At 57.4% G+C, this 26,175-nt stretch overlaps 2 protein-coding genes across 2 annotated transcripts; one reads left to right on the top strand and one right to left on the bottom strand.

Moving 5' to 3' along the window:
* The first annotated feature begins 13 nt into the window (after nt 1–13).
* Nucleotides 14–21,832, top strand: scarf1 (scavenger receptor class F, member 1). The gene is given in 14 exon segments (XM_078422393.1): nt 14–169; nt 3,774–3,835; nt 4,003–4,104; nt 5,156–5,678; nt 8,868–9,086; nt 9,371–9,499; nt 9,597–9,648; nt 10,523–10,655; nt 13,944–14,055; nt 16,244–16,368; nt 17,548–17,682; nt 19,464–19,740; nt 19,742–20,370; nt 21,762–21,832. Coding segments are annotated over 14 exon segments (2,670 nt in total). The 5' UTR covers nt 14–68.
* A 696-nt stretch (nt 21,833–22,528) lies between these two features.
* On the bottom strand, nt 22,529–26,105 carry LOC144606364 (uncharacterized). The gene is made up of 3 exons (XM_078422392.1): nt 26,016–26,105; nt 24,618–24,785; nt 22,529–22,708 (listed from the first exon to the last, which is right to left on the bottom strand). The coding sequence occupies exons 1-3, from the start codon at nt 26,103–26,105 to the stop codon at nt 22,529–22,531; spliced, it is 438 nt and encodes a 145-aa protein (XP_078278518.1).
* Nucleotides 26,106–26,175: the final 70 nt, after the last annotated feature.

Raw genomic sequence — 26,175 nt, 5'->3', positions numbered from 1 at the left:
AGGGTAGGGGGGACGGAGCCGGCTAGTCCAGGCCGGGAGTCCCATGCCCAGGCTCTCACCCTCCTGACATGGGCACCCTCTTCCTTCTGCTCAGTCTGTGGCCGCTGGCGTTCAGCTCCATCCTTCCACCGCTCGACCCTGAAGGGGCCAACGTCTGTCGTTCAGCAAGGTAATCCATCACCTGCTTGTGTCCTGTGTCTCGGTGACCCCCTCCCTCCCTCCCGCTGCGCCGCTGAATCTGCCCTGATCAATCTCTGCCTTTCCTCTGCTGGGAGAGGTATGTAAAACTATGAGAGGCATCGACAGGGTATCAGCTCTACGGAGAGACTGGACAAACTTGGAGTGCTTTCTCTGGAGAGTCTGAGGCTGAGGGGAGAACTGATTGAAGTGTTTTCAAATTGTGGGCGGCACAAATGGAAGGCACTCTTCCCCCAGGGTGGAAATGTCAACGACGAGACGGTGTGGCTTGATCGTAGGAGGGACAAAGTATAAATGAGATGTATGGAACATGTTTTTTACTCATAGAGTGGTGGGTTCCTGGAACGTACTGCCAGGGGTGGTGGTGGTGGAGTTAGATATGATAGTGGTGTTTATGAGGCGTTTGGAGAGGCACGTGGACAAGCAGGGAATGGAGGGATGTGGATCATGTGGATATGGATATGTATTTATGTGCAGTATAGTGGCACAGCGCTTGAGTTGCTGCCTTACAGCGCCAGAGACCCGGATTCGATACTGACTACTTGTGCCGTCTGCACTGAGTTTGTACGTTCTCCCCGTAACCAAGTGGGTTTTCTCCAGGTGCTCTGATTTCCCCCCACATTCCAAAGACAATAGACAATAGGTGCAGGAGTAGGCCATTCGCCCCTTCGAGACAGCACCCCCATTCAATGTGATCATGGCTGATCATTCATAATCAGTACCCCGTTCCTGCCCTTTCCTCATACTCTGTGTACATGTTAGTAGGTCAAGTGGCTTCTGTAAATTGTAAATTGTCCCCAGTGTGTAGGATAGTGCTAGTTACGGGTTGATCGCCGATCGGCACAGACTAGGTGGGCCAAAGGGCCTATTTGCTGCTGTATCTCTAAAGTCTTTGTGCTAGCACAGGAGATTAGTTTAACTTGAGATCATGTTCGGCACAGATATTGTGGGCTGAAGGGCCTGTTCCATTGCTGTACAGTTCTGCGTTCTGTGTGTGTCTTGGTGTACCTGCCTCTGCCTGTCTGCTGTGTGTTCTCTCTCCCCAGCACAGTGGGATCCCACTGCCATGACTCCCGATGCAGGCCCATAATGTTGGTCCTTGTCTAGGGATGTTTGTTTCCCATTGAACGGGGTGAATGGTGCTGAACTCTCATCCCCAACATCAGCTTGTCTCTACATAAACTGTGGGCGGACACTGGAATATGGAGCAACTGGCAAACTCAGCCGGTCAGGCAGCATCTGTGTCGGCAGAGGGATGGTCAACTATCGTCCTGATGCAGGGTCTCATCCCGAAACGTTGACTATCCCACTGCCGCCACAGATGCTGCCTGCCTGCTGAGTATCTTCATCAGTTTGTTCTTCACTCAAGAAACAAGGGCTGCACAGTGGCGCAGCGGTAGAGCTGCTGCCTCATAGCGCCAGAGTCCCGGGTTCGATCCTGACCACAGGCGCTGTCTGCACGGAGTTTTCATGTTTTCCCTGTGACCATGTGGGTTTTCTTTGGGTGCTCAGGTCTCCTCCCACACTCCAAAGACAGGCAGGTTTGTAGGTTAATTGGCTTCTGTAAATTGTAAATTATCCCTTGTGTGCAGGATAGTGCTAGTGAACAGGGATTGCTGTTTGGCATGGGCCTGGTGGGCCTCAGGGCCTAGTTTAGGGCCTAGTTCTCTAAACTAAACTAAACTAAACGGGGGGAAGCGATGGTAAGAAACTGAGTACCACGCGGCAGCAGTTTAATTGTTGAAAGATGTGGATTCTGACATTGAGTCTTAGGGTCATGCAGCATGGAATAGGCCCTTTGGCCCAACTAATCCATGCCAACCACTGTAATCCCATTTGCCCATGTTTGGCCTAAGATCCTCTAAACCTGGCCTATCCACATACTTGTACAAATGTCTTCCATACATTGTAATTGTACCCGCATCTACCACCACTTCTGGCAGCTCGTCCCACCATTCCTCACCTCTCTTTTAAACATCTCCCTTCTCATTTTAAATGTATACCCTCGAGTTTTAGACTCCCCTACCTCGGATAACGACCCTATCTATGCCCCTTCTTATTTTATAAACTTTGAAAAGGTTACCCCCACAGCCCCCTTCACTCCAGAGAAACAGTCCCAGCCTATCCAATCTCCCCGTATAACTCGAGGCCTTCAGTGCCAGGAACGCTCTTGAGAATCTTTTCTGCATTCTCTAGTTTAATCATATCCTCCCTGCAGTGTGGTGACCAGAGCTTCACACAATGCTCAAAGTGCAGCCCAGCTAATGATTTGTACAAGTGTAACATGGCCACCCAACTCCAAGGGAAGACAATGAAAGCAGAGATACCTTGTGCCTTCTTCACCACTCTGTCTCCCTGTGTGGCCACTTTCACTTACATTGTATCCCAGCATCTCATTATTCAATAACATTCCACAGGGCCTGCCATTCAGTGTGTATGACACAAAAAAAGCTGGAGTAACTCAGCGGGCCAGGCAGCATCTCTGAGAGACGGAATGGGTGTCGTTTTGGGTCGAGACCCTTCTTCAGACTCACGTTTCAGGTCGAGACCCTTCTTCAATGTGTATGTCCTGGCTTGGTATAACTTCCCGAGAATGCAGCACTTCACAGTTGCCAGAGTTAAATTCCATCTGCCATTCCCTTGCCCATCCCATTTGATCACGGTTCTGTTGTAACCTTAGACAACCTTCTTCATTGCTCACTGTACCATTAAGTTTGATGTCATTGCAAACTTACTAGCCATAAATGGCGTCCAAAGGGTGCCTCTTGCAAATGGACAGTGGCCAGTGCTGTACATTCTGTGCTGAGGATTGTGCTTTGTACGGGGAATGCCTTGATGATCTGCATGCAAAAAATGTATTTCACTGTACCTCGTAAATGTGGCTATAAAGCAACCATTGATCTAAATCGTTAATATAAATGACAAATAATAAAAACCCCAGCACCAATCTCTCCAGCAGGTCACTGGTCACTGGTCACTGGTCACTGGTCACTGGTCACTGGTCACTGGTCACTGGTCACTGGTCACTGGTCACTGGCCTCCAATCTGAAGAACACCCCTCCACTACCACCCTCTTGCTCCTACCGTCAAACCATGAAGCATCCCATGTGATCGAACCTTCTGGACCAGCCATCTGGACCTTGTCCAGGTAGATGAGGTCAACCACACTGCCCTCCCCAAACCTCTTGGTCATCTCTTCAAATGTCTCAATCAAATTTGTGAGATGCTATTTCCCATGCACAACCCCACGCTGAGTATCACTGACCAGTCCGTTTGGTTGCATCTTCACCAGAGGGTGTAAAGCACTATATTGGTTAGTGCTAGTCAGATAACAGATCGACATAGCATATAATTATCAAAACCTACCACCTAGAGATTATAATCCTCGGCACCTTGGTAACGGCCCTCGTCTGTGGATGCACAACCTGATCACAAGGGTCTCAGACATTCCTCGAATGGATAGGTGCAGGGCCGGGGAGAGAGAGCAGAGCTGGGGAGAGAGAGCAGGGCCGGGGAGAGAGAGTAGGGCCGAATGGCCTCATGTCGACATTCATTGTGCTTTGCTTGTCTCCTAGCGCTGATCTGTTGCTGAGCTGTTGTGCGGGATGGAGACAGCAGGGGAACTCCTGCAGCATCGGTAGGTGTTTACTGTGGGAGGGGCGGTGAGGGAGCGCCGCGCTGTGGGAGGGGCGGTGAGGGAGCGCCGCGCTGTGGGAGGGACGGTGAAGTTACTGTTCCCCTTGCTCGGTGAGTGGTGCAGACGTCTATGACCCGGTGTGATGGCGGTGTACCTCTCTCCCCCAGCGGTGTGTGCCGGGGCGGGGAGCTGCCGGACGGGAGAGATGTGTGTCCGGCCCGGCGAGTGCCGATGTCCACACGGATACTTTGGAGCCAACTGCGTGACCCGTAAGTACCACTGGTCACCATTGCCCGGTGTGACCCCAGTCTGTCCCACCTCACACTTCTCCACCCCCACTCCCACCCCCACTCCCACTCCCACTCCCACCCCACTCCCACTCCCACTCCCACTCCCACTCCCACTCCCACCCCCACCCCCACTCCCACTCCCACCCCCACTCCCACCCCCACTCCCATCCCTCACCTCACACTTCCCTATCTCTCAACACCCACCCCACCCCCACCCCCAACCCCACCCCCACCCCCACTCCCCCCACCCACCCCCACCCCCACCCCCACCCCCACCCCCACCCCCACCCCCACCCCCACCCCCACCCCCACCCCCACCCCCACTCCCACTCCCTCTCCCACTCCCACTCCCTCTCCCTCTCCCACTCCACCTTTCCCCTCCATTCCCCACACACCCCACTCCTGCTGCCCCAACTGCCTCACATCTGATGCCAACTCAACTTTATAATTCCTGCCCCCCCCCCCCATCTTCCTTGCTCCCCTGCCCTTCCCCCGCGGTTTGGACCCTCCGTTTCCAGCCTCTTGCTGCTCCGTGATCCCCCCACCCCACATTAGGGTCCAGGACTCAGATGCTGAAGCCCAACCCCACCCCCACCCCCACCCCACTACACCCCCACCCCATCCCACACCTACCCCACCCCGACCCACTCCACCCACACCCCACCCCCACCCCACCCCACATGTGTGTGTGGGTGAGAGTGTGTGTGCGTGTGCGCGCGTGACGGTCCGTGCAGTGCGTGTGTGTGTGAGAGTGTGAGAGTGAGTGTGTGTGTGAGAGAGTGTGAGAGTGAGTGAGTGTGTGAATGAGTGAGTGTGTGTGGCGGTCCGGGCGGTGTGAGTGTGTGAGTGTGAGTGTGTGTGAGTGAGTGTGTGTGTGTGTGTGTGTGTGTGTGTGTGTGTGTGGCGGTCCGGGCGGTGTGAGTGTGTGAGTGTGAGTGAGTGTGTGTGAGTGTGAGTGTGACGGTCCGGGCAGTGTTTAACGTGTTGCCCAGGCAGACTGTGCTCACCAGGCTGTGTGTTGTACCCGCAGGCTGCCCGGACCAGTTCTGGGGCCCGGACTGCCGTGAGTCGTGCCCGTGTTACCCCCACGGCAAATGTGGCGCCGAGTCGGGGCGGTGCACCTGTAACCCGGACCGCTGGGGCCCGGGCTGCGGCCGCAAGTGTGGGTGTGTGCGGGGCCGCTGCGATACCAGGACGGGGCAGTGCCACTGCGAGGCGGGCTGGTGGAGCGCCGACTGCTCCAAGTTCTGTCAATGCCACCTGACCTACTCGCTGTGTGACCCGAGGACCGGCCACTGCAACTGCTCCTCTGGCTATTGGGGCAAGAGGTGCAACATCCCCTGTTTATGCGGCCCCTCGCCCTGCACACAGCGCTTTGGCGAGTGCCAGTGTGACCAGGGCTGGTGGGGCGCCCTGTGTAACCAGAGATGCCTCTGCCACCATGGACAGTGCCACCCCCGCACCGGCCTCTGCACCTGTCTCCCTGGCTACCAGGGCCGCATTTGCAGCGAGACATGCGCTGCCGGCCTCTACGGCCAAGACTGCAGGAACAGGTATGGACAGCGGCCGCCCGCGATGCATGTCCACTGCGCAGACCGTTGTACACTGCAGGCCTCTGCCGTTGTAAACTGCAGGCCTCTGCCGTTGTACACTGCAGGCCTCTGCCGTTGTAAACTGCAGGCCTCTGCCGTTGTAAACTGCAGGCCTCTGCCGTTGTACACTGCAGGCCTCTGCCGTTGTACACTGCAGGCCTCTGCCGTTGTAAACTGCAGGCCTCTGCCGTTGTACACTGCAGATGCTGCACAGAGCGGCCAGGCCAGGCTTGTTTCTCAACACAATGACAAGTATGTCCCCTCCTCTATTTGGACTATCCACACACTGTTTCAGGAAACCCTCTTAGAGTCATAGTCTAACGGTGTGGAAACAGGCCCTTCGGCCCAACTTGCCCACAACGGCCAACATGTCCCAGCTACATTAGTCCAACCTGGCTGCGTTTGATCCCTATCCGTCCAAACCTGCCCTATCCATGTACCTGTCTGACTGTTTCTCAAACGTTGGGATAGTCCCAGCCTCACCTACCTCCTCTGGCAGCTTGTTCCATACACCCACCACCCTTTATGTGAAAAAGTTACCGTTCAGATTCCTATTAAATCTTTCCCCCTTCAACTTGAACCTATGTCCTCTGGTCCTCGATCCCCCTACTCTGGGCAAGAGACTCTGTGCATCTACTCGATCTATTCCTCTCATGATTTTATACGGGGAGGGAATGTGCAGTCTGAATCGTTGCTGTTGCCTGTAAACAGCTGGAGGAAGCCTGGGCCGGGCAGCATCTGCGGAGGTAGAGGGATGGTGGACATCTTGAATGTCAACCATCCCTGTGGCTTCACAGATGCAGCTTGACCCAATGCGTTCTTCCAGTAGCTTACCTTCTGCATCTCAATTGCCTGTATATACATGTGCCTGCCTAAAGGCCTCTTAAACACCACTATCGTATTTGCCTCCACCACCACCACTGACAGCGCTTTCCAGGCACCCACCACTCACTAGGTGAGAAAAACTTGCCCACATCTCCTTTAAACTTTGTCTGTCTCACCTTAAAGCTATTCCCTCTCGTCTTTGACATTTTCACCTAAGGGAAAAAAAGGTTCTGACTCTCAACCCGATCTCTCCCACTCATACTTTTATCAACAGTACATCTATCAAGTCTCCCTCGAGCACCGGTGTGCCGGAGAAAGCAATCCTCGCCCTCGCTCTCTCCCCGCCCATCCCAGAGCGCGGCGCTCCCTCCCCGCCCACCCCACAGCGCGGCGCTCCCTCCCCGCCCATCCCACAGCGCGGCTCTCCCTCCCCGCCCATCCTACAGCGCGGCGCTCCCTCCCCGCCCGTCCCACAGCGCGGCGCTCCCTCCCCGGCCCTCCCACAATCCAAGTTTATCCAACCTCTCGTAATTAATACCATCAAATGCAGGCAGCGTACTGGCAAACCTCGTGGCCACCGTCTCCACATCCTTCTTGTTAATGGGGTGATCATAACTGTACGCAATACTCCAAATGTGGCCTTTGTTTTTACAACTGCACCCTGAGTTCTCTATTTTTATATTTAATCCTCTGACCATGTCGTGTTTTCATTATCACCCCTATCCTCATGTGTTGCCATTTTCAGAGAACTACAGACTTGAATCCCAATTTCCCTTTGTACATGCGGCCATTTATTGTACACTTTACCCTTCCTTACAATTCATCTCTCCAAGTGCAACAACTTCATGGTTAAATTCCATCTCCCGTTTTTCCACCTACTTTTCCAACGGATCTATATTCTGCTGTTTCCCTTGACAACATTCCTCACTATCCACAAATCCGACAAATTTCTTGTCATCTGTAAGCTTCGTAGTCAACCTACCTACATTTTTCGTCCTTAGTTTTGATATATCTCACAAACAACTGGTGTGACCAACACCTCTCTATAACTAACTTCCCTTTTATGGCCATGGAGATTTTCAATGTGGATCTCCCGTGTCTCAATCTTCTGGACCAGCCTACCGCGAGGGGCCTAGTCGATAGCTTTCTACTGAACATCTTCGAAGATAATTTGCATGAGTTTCTTTCGGGTGCTCCGGCTTTCCTCCTACACCCGGAAGAGGTGCGGGTTTGAGATCAATTGGCCTCTGTGAAATTGACTCTAGTGTGTAGGCAATGAATGAGAAAGTGGGATCGTATATTTCTCCTCTATGGAACTAATATAGAAAATGGAACTAAAAAGAATCGGTTGCGCAGCGGTAGAGTTGCTGCCTTACAGCGCTTGCAGCGCCAGAGATCCAGTTCTACGGGTGCTACCCGTACGTAGTTTGTACGTTCTCCCCTCAACGTTTCAACTTTTCTTTACAATTTTGGCCAATACATTTGCTACTGAAAGGTCAGTGCACCCTTACTTCAACGTAGTTTCAGTCAAATAGTCCCTGTCAGGCAGATGGATGGTATTCATAGACAGGAGATACTTCAAAACGTAACTAGATTGGTGGCACAACGATAGCGTTGCTGTATTACAGAGTCCCGGGTTCGATCCCGACTACGGGTGCTGTCCATACGGAGTTTGCACGTTCTCCCCGTGACCGCGTGGGTTTTCTCCCACATTCCAAAGATGTAGAGGTTTGAAGGTTTGTTGGCTTGGTATAAATGTAAATTGTCCCTAGTGTGTGTAGGATGGTGTTAATCTGCTGGAATCCCTGGTCGGCGGGGACTCGGTGGGCCGAAGAGCCTGTTTCCGCGCTGTATCTCGAAACTAAACTAGTGTCAATGGGCGCTGGATGGCCGCCTTGGACCGAAGGGCCTGTTTCTCTAAAGTCGAAACCAACCGAAACCTCGGTTGGTCAGGCAGCGTCTGTGGAGGGAATATTGGGATTGGGTTGAGGGGATGTGCGGGGGTAGGGCGGCGGTAACTGTGGTATGTCTACCCCATATGTATGTCTACCACACATGTATGTCTACCCCACATGTAAGTCTACCCCACATGTATGTCTACCCCACATGTAAGTCTACCCCATAAGTGCGGTATGTCTACCCCACATGTATGTCTACCCCACATGTATGTTTACCCCACATGTAAGTCTACCCCACATGTATGTCTACCCCACATGTATGTCTACCCCATAACTGTGGTACGTCTACCCCACATGTATGTCTACCCCACATGTATGTCTACCCCACATGTATGTCTACCCCATAATTGCGGTATGTCTACCCCAGGTGTGGCCACTGTAAGGAAGGGCATCCCTGCTCACCGGTCAACGGCTCCTGCATTCTGTGTGAGGGGGGCTGGAAGGGGAATCGCTGCGACCAGCTCTGCGCCGCTGGGTCCCATGGAGGCGGCTGCACCCTGCAATGCCCCAGGTGTGGGAACGGGGCACCTTGTCACCATCGCACCGGTCACTGTGTCTCCTGTAACCCGGGCTGGACCGGTCCCAGGTACGTCAGCACCCCCCCCCCCCCCCCACCCCACCCCTCCCCTCCCCTACCCTCCCCTCCCCTCCCTTCCTCTCCCCACCCCTCCCCTCCCCTACCCTCCCCATAGCGCGGCGCTCCCTCACCGCCCCTCCCACAGCGCGGCGCTCCCTCACCGCCCCTCCCACAGTACTGTGCCCAGTGCTACCCCCGTGGGGGGGGGGGGGGGTGTGCAGGTCTGTGGGAGGGGCGGTAGTTGGGATCAGCGCCGCGTTTGTTCACACTGTGCCCGGTCTTGTTGTTGCCAGATGCGACACCCCCTGCGTGTCTGGAACATATGGGACAGGCTGCCGATCGCACTGCGCCGACTGCTACCATGGAACATGCCATCGTGTGACGGGGGAGTGTGTCTGCGACGTGGGATATACTGGGGACAGGTGAGTGGTCCATCACAGGGCAGGTACACACACTGGCACCCACTCCCCACGTACCATGGGTATATCTGGGGCAGGTGAGTGGCCCATCACAGGGCAGGTACACACACCTGGCACCCACTCCCCACGTACCATGGGTATACCTGGGGCAGGTGAGTGGTCCATCATAGGGCAGGTACACACACCTGGCACCCACTCCCCACGTACCATGGGTATACCTGGGGCAGGTGAGTGGTCCGTCACAAGGCAGGTACACACATCTGGCACCCACTCCCCACGTACCATGGGTATACCTGGGGCAGGTGAGTGGTCCATCATAGGGCAGGTACACACACCTGGCACCCACTCCCCACGTACCATGGGTATACCTGGAAGAGGTGAGTGGTCCATCATAGGGCAGGTACACACACCTGGCACCCACTCCCCACGTACCATGGGTATACCTGGGACAGGTGAGTGGTCCATCATAGGGCAGGTACACACATCTGGCACCCACTCCCCATGCCCATCAGTGCGTGACGGACATTCCCTCTGTAACTGCACAACATTTCTGTCAACACTGTGGGCTGAGGAGTCATAGAGTTAAACAGCAAGGAAACAGGCCCTTCGGCCCACTCTGTCCATACCAACCAAGTTGCGTATCTGAGCTAGTACCACATACCTGAACCTGCCGCGTATCTCTCCAACCCTTTCCTGTGCATGTACCTGTCCAAGTGTCCTTTCACTGTCATGTCTGTACCTGTCCCTGCCTCTGGCAGCTCATTCCACACCTCCACCACCCTCTGTGTAAAGATACCTGCTCTCCAGGTCCCTTTAAAACCATTCCCTTCTCATGTGAAACCTGAGCCCCCTAAATTTACACTGTCTATCTTCACGATTTTATAAACCTCTTTCAAGTCGCCCCTCGACCTTCTACACTTCAGGGGGGAAATCCAGCCTCTCCTTATAACACAAACCTCCAGACCCAGTAACAATTTCGTAAATCTATTTTGCAAACTTTCCAGTTTCATGATATCCTTCCTGTAGCAGGCGACCATAACTGACACAGTCCGGGCAGCTGGTGTTTTACACGGGGGTGACGGGCTTGAAAACCAGGGCGTAGATCCGAAAGCTCGGAAAGTCAACATTGGCGATGCCATATCTCTGGCAAGTGACAAAAGTGAGGGTGAATCACATTGCACAACATTATAAAGCTGTCCCCCCCATCTGTACAATGCTTTACCTGAAATGCCTGATGCTACCTGTCAAAGCATAAATCTGAGAATATTACCCGTTTGTGCTCCGTGACTGGAGAAACATGTCCCAAAGGCAGACACGTGTCGCCTAATGACTTGCAGGCAAGCATTTGCGTTTTCTTTCTGTTATGCAAAACAGAAGATGTCTTGCACGATAACTTTGAAAGCTGACTTGCAAGTTTGCCAGGCTTTCATTTGAATGTGTTATTCCAAAAATAGGAGCCTATAAATTAATCTTTCGCAGAAATTAGACAAGCGCGTTGTAAATCTAGCAGGGTTAAAATGTGAGGTTCCTGTACTCTGAATGTGGCCACACCAACGTCTTATACGGTTGTAAGGTAGCGTCCTAACTCCGGTACTCAGTCCCCTGACTGATGAAGGCCAGCGTGCCAAACACCTTCCTCACCACCCCCATCCACCTGCGTCCTCACTTCACCCCTCGGCCTCTCTGTTACATGACATGCCCCAGGGTGTTAACCGACCACTTAATTTGATTGATTGACACTTCATCGTTACGTGTACCTGGTACAATGACATTCTTTGTTTTGCACACAGTACACCAGTATGTAAAGAAGAAAGGGCGCCGACAAAGTTACAAAATTATTCAATTACTGCGTGGGTCTGGCCCTGGCTTGTCTTTTCAAAACGCACCATCTCACTACTCTGAATTCCTCTGCCCATTGGCCCAAGTGATTAGGGTATCATTGTAATCATAGATCACTGTCCACCATACCACCAGTTTTGGTGTCATCTGCCAACCACACCACCTGCATTCTCATCCAGATCATTAATATAAATAATGAGCAGCTGCGGACCCAGCACTGATCCCTGAGTCATACTACTTGATACAAGTCTCCAGTCTGAACAACAATCTCTAACCCCCACCCTTTGTCTCCGACCTTCAAGCCAATGGAGGGGAACTGGTCAAAGGGTAGAGCGAGGGCCAGGATCAGATTAGCCCTGGTCTCTGTGTCTAGTTGGGCAGGTGTGATGGGCTGAATGGCCTCTCCCCCTCCCCCCCCCCCCCCTGCCCCCCGCCAGTTCCTCGGTTCCTTTCGCTGTGCTGTCCGTCGGTTGATTCTCTGCCCAGTTTCCCACCTGTTCCCGGTGCTTCCCGAACCTGTTGTTATTGTTTTTTTCCAGCTGTAATTCCAGCTGCCTGGGCCGGGAACGCACGGGGTGAACTGCTCGACGTCGTGCGGCTGCCTGGGGAACATCCTGCAATCATGTCACCGGACGCGGTGCCATCTCGGTGAGTGGCGGACCGTGCGGCAATGGGAACAGGGGTCCACATCCCAGGCTGCGCGAGGGAGAATGTCCTGCCCCTTGGGTTCCTGCTATCCCATCCCAGGCTGCGCGAGGGGAATGGTCCTGCCCCTTGGGTTCCTGGTATCCCATCCCAGGCTGGGTCTGGCCTGGTCCCCAGGTCTCCCCCGTATCCCACATTACATTGGGTCTGGGCGGGATCCCAGTGCTTCCAGTTATCCCGCGTGGGATTGGGATTGGATTGTTCCCAGTGCTCCCATCTCTTCCCCAAATCCCTCTTCGGATTGGAATTGGAATGGATCCAGGTGCTCCCATCTCTCCCCTGTATCCCGCACCGGATTGGGATTGAATTAGATCCCGGCGCTTCCAGGTATTCTAGGGTGCGGTGGGGGTGGGGTGGGGGTGCGGTGGGGTTGGGGTGCGGTGGGGGTGGGGATGGTGTGGGGTGGGGTGCGGTGGGGGGTGCGGAGGGGGTGTGGTGGGGGGTGCGGTGGGAGTGGGGTGGGGGTGGGGATGGTGTGGGGTGGGGGTGCGGTGGGGTGGGTGTGGTGGGGTGGGGTGCGGTGGGGGTGCGGTGGGGATGGTGTGGGGTGGGGGTGCGGTGGGGTGGGTGGGGTTGCGGTGGGGTGGGGGTGGGGTGGGGGTGCGGTGCGGTGGGGGTGCGGTGGGGGTGGGGTGCGGTGGGGTGGGGTGGGGTGGGGGTGTGGGTTGGATGGTGTGGTGGGGTGGGGGTGCGGTGGGGGTGGGGATGGTGTGGGGGTGGGGTGCGGTGGGGGTGCGGAGGGGTGGGGTGTGGTTGGGTGGGGTGCGGTGGGGGTGCGGTGGGGATGGTGTGGGGTGGGGGTGCGGTGGGGTGGGGTGGGGTTACGGGTGGGGTGGGGTGGGGGTGGGGTGGGGGTGCGGTGCGGTGGGTGTGCGGTGTGGTGCGGTGGGGTGGGGGGGTGCGGGTGGGGTGGGGTGGGGTGGGGGTGGGGTGGGGTGGGGGTGGGTGGGGTGGGGGTGTGGGTTGGGATGGTGTGGGGTGGGGTGGGGGTGGGGTGCGGTGGGGGTGCGGTGTGGTGGGGGGTGGGGTGGGTGGGGTGGGGTGGGGGGGCGGTGCGGTGGGGGTGCGGTGTGGTGGGGGTGGGGTGGGGTGGGGTGGGGTGGGGTGGGGTGGGGTGGGGGTGGGGTGGGGTGGGGTGGGGGGGGCGGGTGCGGTGGGGGGTGCGGTGGGGTGGGGGTGCGGTGGGGTGGGGTGCCTCTGTGGCGAAACTCTCTGTTGATTCACCCTGCTCCTGCTGTGAGGGACCGGGCCGCGGGACCGTGTGGAAGCGCCTGTGCTGAACCTGGGTCCCGGCGGAGAGATAATCCCAACAGGAACTCTGCTCCCGGATACTGACCCCGACAAAGGGAACTGGGAGTGAATGGGAGAGTGAGGCACGGTGGCGCTGCGGTAGAGTTCTGCTGCCTTACAGCGAATGCAGCGCCGGAGACTCAGGTGATCCTGACTACGGGTACTGTACTGTACGGAGTTTGTACGTTCTCCTCGTGACCTGCGTGGGTTTTCTCCGAGATCTTCGGTTTCCTCCCACACTCCAAAGACGTACAGGTATGTAGGTTAATTGGCTTGGTAATTTAAAATTGTCCCTAGTGGGTGTAGGAAAGTGTTAGTGTGCGGGGATCGTTGGGCGGCGCGGACTTGGTGGGCCGAAATGGCCTGTTTCCGCGCTGTATCTGAAATTAATATGAAAATAAATATGAAATATGGAGGAAGGGCCAATCCTCCATAGTAGCCCGACCATCCCTCGCTCCCTTCCCCGCTCCAGTGACCACCTCCAACCCTGCGCCGAGATTCATCCCCTTCCCCCGCTGGTCTGCCACCCCCGGGCCCCGGGTCCCGTCTCTGACTCTCCCCGGTGTGGGCGCTGATCACGGACTCTGCTCTTCTCTCCCCCCGCATGCCCCAGGCAAGGCTGGGGTGGTGACTGCTGCCGTGCTGTTCCCTCTACTCCTGCTCCTCCTCATCCTCTGTGCTCTCTGCTGCTGCTGTAGATGTAACTCGGACGAGTCCACCGGCAGGTGAGTAGTGACCGTGGGGGGAGACGGGGGAGCAGGTGGTGGATGTGGAGGGGAGGCTGCGGGAAGCCGGACTGGGTGGGACCAATCATGGTGGTCACGTGCACCGAGGTACAGTGATAAACTTGCTCTATCATCAATCAGGCAATACACACAATGTATACAAGATACATCAATACAATCAAGTCAGGCACAGGTGCTGCCTTACAGCGCCCGAGACCCGGGTTCGATCCTGACCTCAGGTGCTGTCTGTACGGAGTTTGTACGTTCTCCAGGTTTCCTCCGGGTGCTCTGGTTTTCTAGCCACATCCCACAGACATGCGGTTTTGTAGGGTTAATGAGCTTCTGTAAATTGCTCCTAGTGTGTAGGATGTGAAAGTGGGACAAATAGAACTAGTTTGTGCGGTATCTCTCAACTAAACCAAACGAAACAAGCTCCAACACAATTAGGTTGATCAGAGGGGAAGATACAGAGTGCAGAATATAGATGTCTAGATTGCCGCTGTAAAGGAGATTGAAAGGAGCAGAGCGATGGTAATTGGATGGTAATAGATCCTGCTCTCTGACCAGCACACAAGGCGCCGTCAAGCTCCAGCGCCAGGCATCAGGGGGCGGCCAAGAATCTGTTGAATTTTGGAGATGGTGGCTGGTGTTTCTGTCCAATTCCAACTTGCACGGTGGCGCAGCGGTAGACTTGCTGTCTAACAGGCGCCAGAGACCCGGGTTCCATCCTGACTGCCGGGAACAGGTCCGTACGGAGTTTGCACGTTCTGTCCGTGACATGCATGGGTTTGTCTCCAGGCGCTCCGGTTTCCCAACGGAGGTTAATTGGCTTTAATAAAATTATAATTGTCCCTAGTTGGTGTGTAGGATAGTGTTGGTGGGTGGGGTGTTGTGTGTAGGATAGGGTTGAGATCGGTGCGGACACAGGCCGAAGGGCCGGTTTTCGGCGCTGCATCTCTGAACTAAATGATTTGGGTAATGAGCTGTTTCGGTCAATTACATTTTGGTCATCAGATGCAGGTTTGTTCCAGGGCCTGGCCAAGATGGAGCCATTCACGGGTCCAGGCGGCGGGCAGTCGAGGGTTCCGCCTGCCCCTCTTTGGGTTTAAACCGTGCCCGTGTCGCCAACGGGCATCTCATAAATTCGAGTCAATTGATGGTTGTTTTTTTGCAAACTGAGAGAATTGCAGTTCTAATTATTGTTATGTTATGTCGATTGTGACTGTGGAATAGAGTGACGGAGTCATTACAGCACGGAAAAGGGCCCTTCGGCCCAGATTGTCCATGCTGAGCAAGATGCCCAGTCGAAGCTGATCTCAGCCATTTGCCTGTGTTTGGCCCACTTCCTAAACCTTTCTTCTTGAAGTACCTGCCCAAATGTCCTTTAAATGTTGTTATTGGACCTGGTCTTTCCATTTACACACAACTCTATGAGTAAAAAAGTGACCTTCAGGTTCCCATTAAATCTTTAACCTATGCCCTCTAGTTCTTGGTTCTACTCTGGGAAAAAGACCCTATCAATTCCCCTCATGATGTTATACACCGCCAGAGGACCAGATCTCAGCCTCCTGCGCTCTATAAAGTCCCAGCCTGCCCAACCTCTCCCTGCAGCTCAGGCCCCGGAGTCCAGAATAAAAGCTGCTTGATAAAGAAAACAAAACAGTTCTCATGAACGGATGCCTGTCGTAACCCAGCGACTGCCCATCCTGTGCCGTCCCACTTCGGCCCTTGTTGTTTGTACAACTCCCACACACATCCTACTCTTCATTTACTGGTTGTTCCTTTATTTGCCACTCCCTTAATCCCGACCTTTACTACAGACCCTCCCATCATTTCCCCTTCCCCCTCCCCCCCCCTACCCCCTACGGTGCAAGTATCCCAGCATTGAGTAATAGAGACTGACAGCGTGGATACAGACCCTTTGGCCCAACTTGCCCACACCGGTCAACATGTTCCAGCCACCTGCCTGCGTTTGGCCCATATCCCTCCTGTCCACGTACCTGTCTAAATGTTTCTTTAATGTTGCGATAGTCTCTGCCCCAACTACCTCCTCTGGCAGCTCGCTCCATACACCCACCACCCGATCCTCTGGCAGCTCGCTCCATACACCCACCACCCTTTGCGTGAAGAAGTTACCCACCAGGTTCCTATTAAATGTTGAGACACTGTCCCATGTGTGTGTGTGCAGGGTTGTGGGCGAGGATCGGGCACCGCTGGGCAGGATGAAGCACCACGTGCGAGGGGTGCTGGCAAACCTGGGCACCGCCGCCCCCTGCCTCTCCCTCGGCAACCAGAAGCTGCCCAAAATCACAGGTGAGCCGCACCTGCCCGTCATTGGGTGGGTTGGTACAGGTTTGGGGAAACCTGGGCTGTGATTGGACCAGTGGTGTATTCAGGTGAGGAGGGGTTGATAGGCCGATGGAATCAATAGGTACAGGAGTAGGCCATTCGGCCCTTCGAGCCAGCACCGCCATTCAATGTGATCATGGCTGATCATTCTCAATCAGTACCCCGTTCCTGCCTTCTCCCCATACCCCCTGACTCTGCTATCCTTAAGAGCTCTATCTAGCTCGCTCTTGAATGCATTCAGCGAATTGGCCTCCACTACCTTCTGAGGCAGAGAATTCACAGATTCACAACTCACTGACTGAAAAAGAGTTTGGGGCAGGGGGGAGGGAAAAGTGACAGAGGGTTGGAGAGGAGCGGACACAACGGGGGGCTGGAGATTTCTCAGAGATGGCAAAGCCTTGACCTCCTTCCACCTCACAAGGCAATCTGAAATGAGGCAGAGAATCCTGGAAATACACAATCAGGTCAGGGCGCATATGTGGAGAAGACCTTTGTGATCATTCACAAAATGGAAAGGCCTGGTATCTGTTACATTGGGTGAGATGATGTATCCCGGCGGGGAATGGGCAATATTGGCTTGGTGAGTGAGAGGGGGAGGGGGTGAGGAGTGAGGGGGATGAGAGGTGGTGAGTGAGAGGGGAGGGGAGGGGAGGAGCGGGGTGGTGAGTGAGAGGGGAGGGGGTGAGAGGGGAGGGGGGTGAGAGGGGAGGGGGGTGATTGGGGAGGGGGTGAGAGGGGAGGGGTGAGAGGGGAGGGGGTGAGAGGGGGGGAGCGGGTGGTAATTGAGAGGGGGAGGGGGTGAGAGGGGAGGGGGGAGCGGGGTGGTGATTGAGAGGGGAGGGGGTGAGAGGGGAGGGGGGTGAGAGGGGAGGGGTGAGAGTGGAGGGGGGTGAGAGGGGAGGGGGGGGTGAGAGGGGAGGGGGTGAGAGGGGAGGGGGTGAGAGGGGAGGGGGGTGAGAGGGGAGGGGGTGAGGGGAGGGGGTGAGAGGGGAGGGGGGTGAGAGGGGGGGGAGCGGGGTGGTGATTGAGAGGGGAGGGGAGGGGTAGTGAGAGGGGAAGGGGGATGGGGAGCGGGTGGGGGAGCGAGAGGGCCGGCTACGGCGTGCGTGTCTGAGTGAGTGTGACGGTGCCTCGCCCCTCCAGTCCTGCACCACGATGCCGACGTCAGCTTCAACTGCAGCTTCATCGACTCCCCGTCCGCCGCCTGGGACTCTGCGACCTTCTCCTCCTTCGAGTCGGATGACGAGGGGCCCGCCTACTGCACCCCTCCGCTGGAAGGTGAGGGTGGGGGTGGGGAAGGTGAGGGGTGGGGAAGGTGACGGGTGGGGGTGGGGAAGGTGAGGGGTGGGGGTGGGGAAGGTGGGGGTTGGGGAAGGTGGGGGTTGGGAAGGTGACGGGTGGGGGTGGGGAAGGTGACGGGTGGGGGTGGGGAAGGTGAGCGGTGAGGTGGGGAGGGGTGGGGAAGGTGGGGGGTGGGGAAGGTGAGGGGTGAGGTGGGGAGGGGTGGGGAAGGTGAGGGGTGAGGTGGGGAGGGGTGGGGAAGGTGAGGGGTGAGGTGGGGAGGGGTGGGGAAGGTGAGGGGTGAGGTGGGGAGGGGTGGGGGAAGGTGAGGGGTGAGGGTGGGGAGGGGTGGGGAAGGTGAGGGGTGAGGTGGGGAGGGGTGAGGGTGGGGAGGGGTGGGGAAGGTGAGGGGTGAGGTGGGGAGGGGTGGGGAAGGTGAGGGGTGAGGTGGGGGAGGGTGGGGAAGGTGAGGGGGTGAGGTGGGGAGGGGGTGGGGAAGGTGGGGGGTGAGGTGGGGAGGGGTGGGGAAGGTGAGGGTGGGGAAGGTGAGGGGTGGGGAAGGTGAGGGGTGAGGTGGGGAGGGGTGGGGAAGGTGAGGGGTGGGGAAGGTGAGGGGTGGGGAAGGTGAGGGTGAGGTGGGGAGGGGTGGGGAAGGTGAGGGGTGAGGTGGGGAGGGGTGGGGAAGGTGGGGGGTGAGGTGGGGAGGGGTGGGGAAGGGTGGGAAGAGGGAGCGCCGGGTCGGGAGTTCACAAGGCCACCACGAAACTCAGCGAATGTGTCCCTTTATCCCCCTCCCCTGCCCTATCCCGCCCCCCCCAACCCCTCTCATTCCCCGTACCCTAGCCCACTATCCCCATCCCCTCTCCTGCCATACCCCTCCCTCTCTCTTCCCTCTCCCCTCCCCTGACTCCTCTCCTTTCCCTCCCCACGCTTCCTCGCTCTGCCCTCTCACCTCCCTCCCTCTTCTCTCTCCCTCCCTCCCTCCCTCCCTCCCTCCCCTCCCTCCAATCCATGCCCTCCCTCCAATCCATGCCCTTCCTTCAGCTCCCCCACCCGTTAACTCCATCTGCCCTCGCCTCCTCCCCCCCAGACCCTCCCTCCTCCCACGTCCTTTCCCTGGCAACTTCAGGGACTGTACCCAGGGTGGGAGCTAAGGGTGGGGGCAGGGGCAGAGGCGGGACAATGCAGTGTGTGGGGCAGGGGGGTGTGGGTAGGGGGGTGAGGGGCGGGAGAATGCTGTGGGTGGGGGCAGGGGGTGGGGGCAGGGGGTGTGGGTATGGGGTGGGGGCGGGACATGCTGGGGTGGGGGCAGGGGGTGTGGGTATGGGGTGGGGGCGGGACATGCTGGGGGTGGGGGCAGGGGGTGTGGGTATGGGGTGGGAGCGGGACATGCTGGGGGTGGGGGCAGGGGGTGTGGGTATGGGGTGGGGCGGGGACATGCTGGGGGTGGGGGCAGGGGTGTGGGTATGGGGGTGGGGTGCGGGACATGCTGGGGGGTGGGGGCAGGGGGTGTGGGTATGGGGTGGGGGCGGGACATGCTGGGGGTGGGGGCAGGGGGTGTGGGTATGGGGTGGGGGCGGGACATGCTGGGGGTGGGGGCAGGGGGTGTGGGGTATGGGGTGGGGGCGGGACATGCTGGGGGTGGGGGCAGGGGTGTGGGTATGGGGTGGGGGGCGGGGACATGCTGGGGGTGGGGGCAGGGGGTGTGGGTATGGGGTGGGTGCATTGCGTGGGGCAGGGGATGGATATGACCCTCCTCGCCTTTTGCCTCTCACAAGGCGGTGTCCCCCCCGCGGCGGGCGGCGGCTTCCAGGAGCTGAGTTCCCGCTGTAACTACCTGCCGGCGGACGGCTGGGACACGGCGCCTATCCCCCGCACCTCCAGCATCGCCAAAGCCAAGCGGCCGTCCGTCTCCTTCGCCGAGGGCACCAAGTTCACCCCGGGGCAGCGCCGGGCGTCGGTGGCGGCCGGTGGGGAAGAGCCGGCAGCGCAGCCCCCGAGGAAGAGGAAACTGTCCTGGAGACTGAGCCGGCTGCTCCCCTCTGCCGAGACCCCCCTCGACCCCCCGGGACCCCTCCACCCCCCGGGACCCCCTCCACCCCCCGGGACACCTCCACCCCCCCGGGACCCCTCCACCCCCCGGGACACCTCCACCCCCCGGGACCCCTCCAACCCCCGGGACCCCTCGACCCCCCCGGGACCCCTCTGCTCCCCGGGACACCTCTCCCCAGGAGAGCCTCTCCTCTCGGGACCCCCTCCACCTCCAGGGACCCCTCCTCTCCCCAGGACCCTTCGAGTCCGGACCCCTCCTCTTCCCCTGTCCCGTCTCCCTCCCCCAGCGCCGGGAGGGTGGGGCAGGGCGCGGGTGCAGCCACCCCGGGTGGGTGCGGGGGCTCTGCCAGAGGCTGGTCGCGGGTCCCGGCCGACGGGTGGTGACCGGGACGGTGCAGGCAATGCTGAAGCGCTTCGGCAGCTTCCAGCGGCAGCGTGGCAGCCCCAGGCCGGAGCGGGGCTCCCGGGCCCCGGGCTCTCCCTCGCCCGCGGCCGGCCCCCCTCATCGCCCTCCGGCACCCTCAGCAAGAAGCCCCTCATCCCCCACCACCCCCGTGCTCCGCAAGCTGGTGGCCACCGTGGTGGAGGGAGGGGCCGGGCTGGGGGCGGTGGGGGCAGGCGGAGGGGAGCCCGGTCCGTGTCCCGGGGGGGTCATAGCCCAGGGGGGGCCGGCCCCCCAAAACCTAACCACCCCCACCCCACCTAACACCCTCCTCCCAAACCCCCCTCCCCCAACCCCCCTCCCCAACCCCCGCCTCTACCCCCACCTAACACCTTCCTCCTAACACCCCTCCTCCTCGTACCCCCTCCCAACCTAACTCTGGAGAGAAGGAATGGGTGACGTTTGGGGTCAAGAACGCGTCTCGACCCGAAACGTCACCCATTCCTCCTCTCCAGGGACGCTGCCTGTCCCGCTGAGTTACTCCAACATTTTGTGTCTATCCCACATCCGAAAGACGTCAATGTCTGCAGGTTAACTGTCCTCTGTATATTGCCCCTAGCGTGTGGGCGAGTAGATACAAAAGTGGGATATCATAGAACTTGTGTGAACGTGTGATCGACGGGCGGTGTGGACTCGATGGGCCAAAGGGCATGTTTCCACGTTGTGTCGTTTAAGAAAAGATCTCTGTCTGCGACAAGGACACAGTGTTGCCCCGTCCACTGGAAACACGAATGCCTCTGTATGTGAGTGTGTGTGTGTGTATGTGTGTGTGTGTGTGTGTGTGTGTGTGTGTGTGTGTGTGTGTGTGTGTGTGAGTGTGTATGTGAGTGTGTGTGTGAGTGTGAGTGTGTGTGTGAGTGTGTGTGAGTATGTGTGTGTGTGTGAGTGTGTATGTGAGTGTGTATGTGAGAGTCTGTGCTTGTGCGTGCATGCCTGCAATAGTGTGAATGCCCGTGCGTGCAATTGTACGTGCGTGTGTGATTTTGTACGTGTCTGCACGTGTGTGTCTGTGTTTGCATGTGTAGGTGTGTGTCTACGTGTGTCTGAGTCTGTGTGTCTCTGTGCGCGTGTGTGTCTGTGTCTGTGCGCGCGTGTGTGTGTGTGTGTGTGTGTGTGTGTGTGTGTGCGTGCGTCTGTGTTTGTGTGTATGTGAGTGCATGTATGTGCGTGGTGCGTGTGTACATGTGAGTGCATGTATGTGCGTGTGGTTGTGTGTGCATGTATGTGCGTGTGCGTGTGTATGTGTGTGTGTGTCTGTGTGTGTGTCTGTGTGTGTGTGCGTGTGTGTGTGTGTGTCTGTGTGCGTGTATATATATGTGTGTGTGTGTGTGTGTGTGTGTGTGTGTGTGTGTGTATGTGCATGCCCTAGTGCGGATGGCAGTGTGTCAGTGTGCTCCAGGGTGTGGAGGCAGTGAGGTACCGGGTACCTGCTGTACCGGGCCCAGCCAATGCCCAGTGACAGACTGACCTCCCGCTGGGAGCTACGTCTTCACCACTTCCTCTATTTCACTGCCACTGTTTAACATTGTTATGTAACTGGGTTTGTTCATCTGATTTCGATTAAAACTGGATTGTGTTTCAGTGTCTTGGTTATGGGGGTTTCACTCTCAGTCGGACTTTCCTGCAGTCTCGTCCTTGCCCAGTCTGTGGTGAGCCCGTTGCCCCACGCACCCACCCTGCTCTCCGCTCCGCTCCTTGCTCCCAATCAACCTACAAACCTTGTGCGAGGTAAAGCCAGCAGCATAACCAAGTACCCACTCTGGCCACTCCCTCTTCGCCCCTCTCCCATCAGGCAAAAGGTACAGAAGTGTGAAAACGCACACCTCCAGATTCAGGGACAGTTTCTTCCCAGCTGTTATCAGGCAACTGAACCATCCCACCACAACCGGAGAGCAGACCTGAACTACTATCTACCTCATTGACGACCCTCGATCGGACGTTGCTGGTTTTATCTTCCACCAAACGTTATTCCCTTATCATGTATCCACACAGCGCGAATGGCTCGATTATTATCACGTATTGTCGTTCCGCTGGCCGCTTAGCACGCAACAAAAACTTTTCGTTTTATCTCGGTACGCGTGACGACAATAAACTAAACTGAACCGAACTGAACCAAGTCTGGTTTGGGGACAGTGGACAAGGCCCCTCACTAGAGTACCAGGCTTGTAGCCGGGCTGTGGGTGAGAATATCCAAACACACCAAGGATATGGTAAAGAAAAACACATTTAATTCAATGCAGCCTTGGATTGTCCGAAGACACAGGTTTTTGGCTCAATGGTCAACATCAGCACAGTATTGAAGAGTCCGTTCAAAAGGTTGTGTTTAGCCGCACCCCGAGAGAGCTGCACTCAGCCCGGGTACTTGGCGGTGAGGAGGGTGAAGTCTCGGACCACCTTGTTCAGGTAGGTCTCCAGGTCCCTGAAGATGATGTAGGCCTGCAGATGGCTGAGCCACTTGTTGGTGCTGGGGCAGCTGATGGGAAAGCTGACGTCCACCGGCGCGGGGGGGCTGCTCTTCAGGCCGACGATCTGCAAAGGCAAAGGTTCCAGCTTAACGGCGGCAGCTACAGAGCGGAGAGTGGGAGGGGAGGGTGGGGAGGAGAGGGGAGGATGGGGAGGGGAGGGAGAGGGGAGGGTGAGAGGAAGAGGGAAGTGGAGGATGGGGAGGGAGAGTGGGAGAGGGGAGGGTGGTTAGGGGAGGGGAGGGTGGGGAAGGAGAGGGGAGGGTGGGGAGGGAGAGGGCAGGGTGGGAGGAAGAGGGAAGTGGAGGATGAGGAGGGAGACGGGTGGAAGGGTGAGGGGGAGGGTGGAGAGGGGGGAGGGTGAGGAGAGGGGAGGATAAGAGGGGGGGTGTGGGGAGGGGAGGGGTGGGAGGGAGACGGGAGGGTGGGAGGGAGACGGGAGGGTGGGAGGGAGACGGGAGGGTGGGAGGGAGAGGGGAGGGTGGGACGGAGGGGGGAGGGGAGAGTGGGAGGGAGAGGGGGAGGGTGGGATGGAGAGGGGCTTCATAACAGAACATGACAGTAAACTAATCTCCTCTACCTCCCTGCACCCTGTGTATCCATGCGCCTTTCTAAAACCACCTCTATCAATTCTGCCTCCACCACTTTTTTTTGTGTAAACATAATTGCCCCCCCCCCCCCCCCCCCCCCCCCCCCCCCCCCACATCACGGTTTTTGCCCCTTTCACCATAAAGATCCACCTTCTAGCCTTTGGCATTTCCACCTTGTGAAAGGGCCTTTGACTGTCTGCCCTATCTATGCCTCTCATCTATATACTGAAACCCTCGTGTGTTATCTTGTTTGTGACTGAACTTCAGCCAAAACGGTACACGATAGCGCGACAATTTTAGGCCCACCTTACTCACCATTGTCACTTTAGTGATAATGCAAGTAGTTTTATTGACATCGATCTTATATTTTTAAAGTTATTCACATTTTAAAGTTTAAATCTATCTCCCAGAGAGGGAGGGGGGAGGAGGGAGGGAGGGTGAGGGGGGGGAGAAGGGAGGGAGGGTGAGGGGGGGAGGAGGAGGGAGGGTTGAGGGGGATGGAGTGGGCGGGGGGAAGGGGAGGCAAAAGGGGGGATGGAGGGAGGGAGGGAGGTGAGAGTGGAGGGAGGGGGGAGTGGAGGGAGGGAGAGGGGGAGGGGAGAGAGGGGGAGGGAGAGTGGGGGAGGAGAGGGTGCTTCACCAATGCAGGAGATGTTTGGGCCCAACGGGTCCACATGGTCTAATGATTTTATAAACCTCTATCGGGTCTCCCCTCAATCTTCGATGTTCCAGAGAAAACAATCCGTTTGTCCAACCTCTCCTTATAGCTAACACCCTCTAATCCAAAGCAGCATTCTGTCAATGCCTTCTGCACCCTCAGCAAAGCCCCCACGTCCTTCCTGTAATGGGGTTCCCAGAACTGGACACGATAGTCGAAATGCCCTAACCAAAGTTTTCTAGAGACTTCCTGACTCAATGCCCTGACCGATGAAGGTGAGCAGACTGTATCACTCCATCTACATGTTTGCCATGTAGTTGCCACTTTCTGAAAGCTACGGTCTTCCACTTAAAGATACCGGGCACATCAATACCGTACCTGACCTGTTCCCTTGTCCCTGACCCCTCCCCTCGCCCATCCCCTGACCTGTCCCCTCAGCCGCCCCCGTCCCTCATCAGACCCCTCGTCCATCTACTGACGGGTCTCCATGTCCCTTCACCCACCCTTGACCCGTCGCCTAACTAGTCCCCCCACACGTACCTGACCGGTCCACTCTACCTGACCCATCCCTCACCAGACCCCTCACCCATCTCCTGACCAGTCCCCTCGTCCCTTGACCCACCCTTGACCCGTCGCCTAACTAGTCCCCCCACACGTACCTGACCGGTCCCCTGACCCGTCCCCCACGTCTGCCTGTCCCTGACCCGTCGCTGACCCGTCCCCCGTACCTGAGAGCTGAGCTGCGCAAGGAGGTCCCTGAGGTCGAGGGAGATGACCTCCAGCGACTTGCTCAGCGCACACTGCTGGCACTCGCCCGCCTCGTCCACCCGCTTGAAGTCCACGTGGACCCAGAAGACGTGCAGGTCCTCAGCGTTCCGCATCAGCCTGTCCAAGTCCTGGGGAAGAGTGAGCCCACCGTGAGGAGGGTGGGGGGTGGGCAAGGCAAGGAGGACTGGGATGAGGAGGGGGGTGGACAGGGCAAGGAGGACTGGGATGAGCGGGGTGGGGGTGGACAGGGCAAGGAGGACTGGGATGAGGGGGAGGGGTTGTCTATCCTATCTGTGCCTCTCATGATTTGTGTTCACTTTTACCATAATGGAACTGGGCAAAATGGAGGGGGCGGAGAAGGGGTGTCTCGGCAGGTTGGGGGGGTGCGATTGGGGAGGCTTGGGGTGGGGGACGTGATTGGGGAGTGAGGGCATCGGCAGAGGTGATGGGGTCAGTGTTGGTGTAGAGGGCCAAGGACTGGGAGTGAGTGAGTGAGTGAGTGTGAGTGAGTGAGTGAGTGAGTGTGAGTGAGCGAGTGAGTGAGTGAGTGAGTGAGTGAGTGAGTGAGTGAGTGAGTGAGTGAGTGAGTGAGTGAGTGAGTGAGTGAGTGAGTGAGTGAGTGAGTGAGGGAGTGAATGAGGGAGTGAGTGAGTGAGGGAGTGAGTGTAGCAAAGGAGGAAGCCGCGGGCAGGTGCTCCACTGAATTCCCCATGGGGCTGGATATGCCGTCCCCGGCCAGAGACAGGGACCTGTCCACGAGTGTCCATGTGCCTCTGAACTGCCAGGCTCCCGGCCCGAATCGTCACCGCTCCATGTTTTGCAGGGATCCAGAGGGGAGAGGCACGATGGCACAGCGGTGGAGTTGCTGCCTTGCAGCACCAGAGACGCGGGTTCGACCCTGACTATGGACACGGTCTGTACGGAGTTTGTATATTCTCCCTGTGACCGCGTGGGTTGTCTCCGGGTGCTCCGGTTTCCTCCCAGATTCCAAAGACCCAGAGGTTTGCAGGTTAATTGGCTTCGGTAAAAAAATTAAATTGTCCCCAGCGTGTTGGTGGGTCGGCGCGGACTGGGTGAGCCGAATGGCCTGTTTCTACGTTGTATCTCTAAACTAAAGATGCTGCCCGTCCCGCTGAGTTACTCCAGCACTTTGTACAGCTCGCTCACCCGGACTCCAGCCTCTCGGACACCCGCCTTACGGACTCCAGCCTCTCGGACACCACATTGCGAGCCCCGTTATGGGTAAGGGTCCGCCGCCGTTTGAGGGGAGGGAGATGGAGGGGCGGGGGGGGGGGCGGGGGCTAGTGGTGCATTGAACAGGGATGGAACAAGAAGACGGAGGGAGGATCCGGAATTACCTGCATCTGCAGCCACTGGCTGTAAACGTTATCGGAACGGGGCAAACCTCTCAGGTTCACGCTGTGGTCTTCGAAGGCGGCGTTCCCCATCCTCTCTTGTTTCTAAACAGAAGACGGCACCTGGTGAGAAGGAAACTCCCACCCCTCCTCCACACCTCTT

Source organism: Rhinoraja longicauda, chromosome 26 (assembly GCF_053455715.1).
Source record: "Rhinoraja longicauda isolate Sanriku21f chromosome 26, sRhiLon1.1, whole genome shotgun sequence".
In the NCBI taxonomy this organism is placed as follows: Eukaryota; Metazoa; Chordata; class Chondrichthyes; order Rajiformes; family Arhynchobatidae; genus Rhinoraja; species Rhinoraja longicauda.
Note: the sequence above shows the minus strand (reverse complement) of the source record. Positions and strands in the feature narration are given on the sequence as shown.

Bases quoted from the DNA above. Each gene is read 5' to 3' on its own strand.
- LOC144606364 (XM_078422392.1), bottom strand. From the start codon at position 26,105: ATGGGGAACGCCGCCTTCGAAGACCACAGCGTGAACCTGAGAGGTTTG. The intron at 24,786-26,015 runs GTAATTCCGGAT...ACTCTTCCCCAG, and splicing joins GCCAGTGGCTGCAGATGCAG to GACTTGGACAGGCTGATGCG. The intron at 22,709-24,617 runs GTACGGGGGACG...TTGCCTTTGCAG, and splicing joins TTGCGCAGCTCAGCTCTCAG to ATCGTCGGCCTGAAGAGCAG.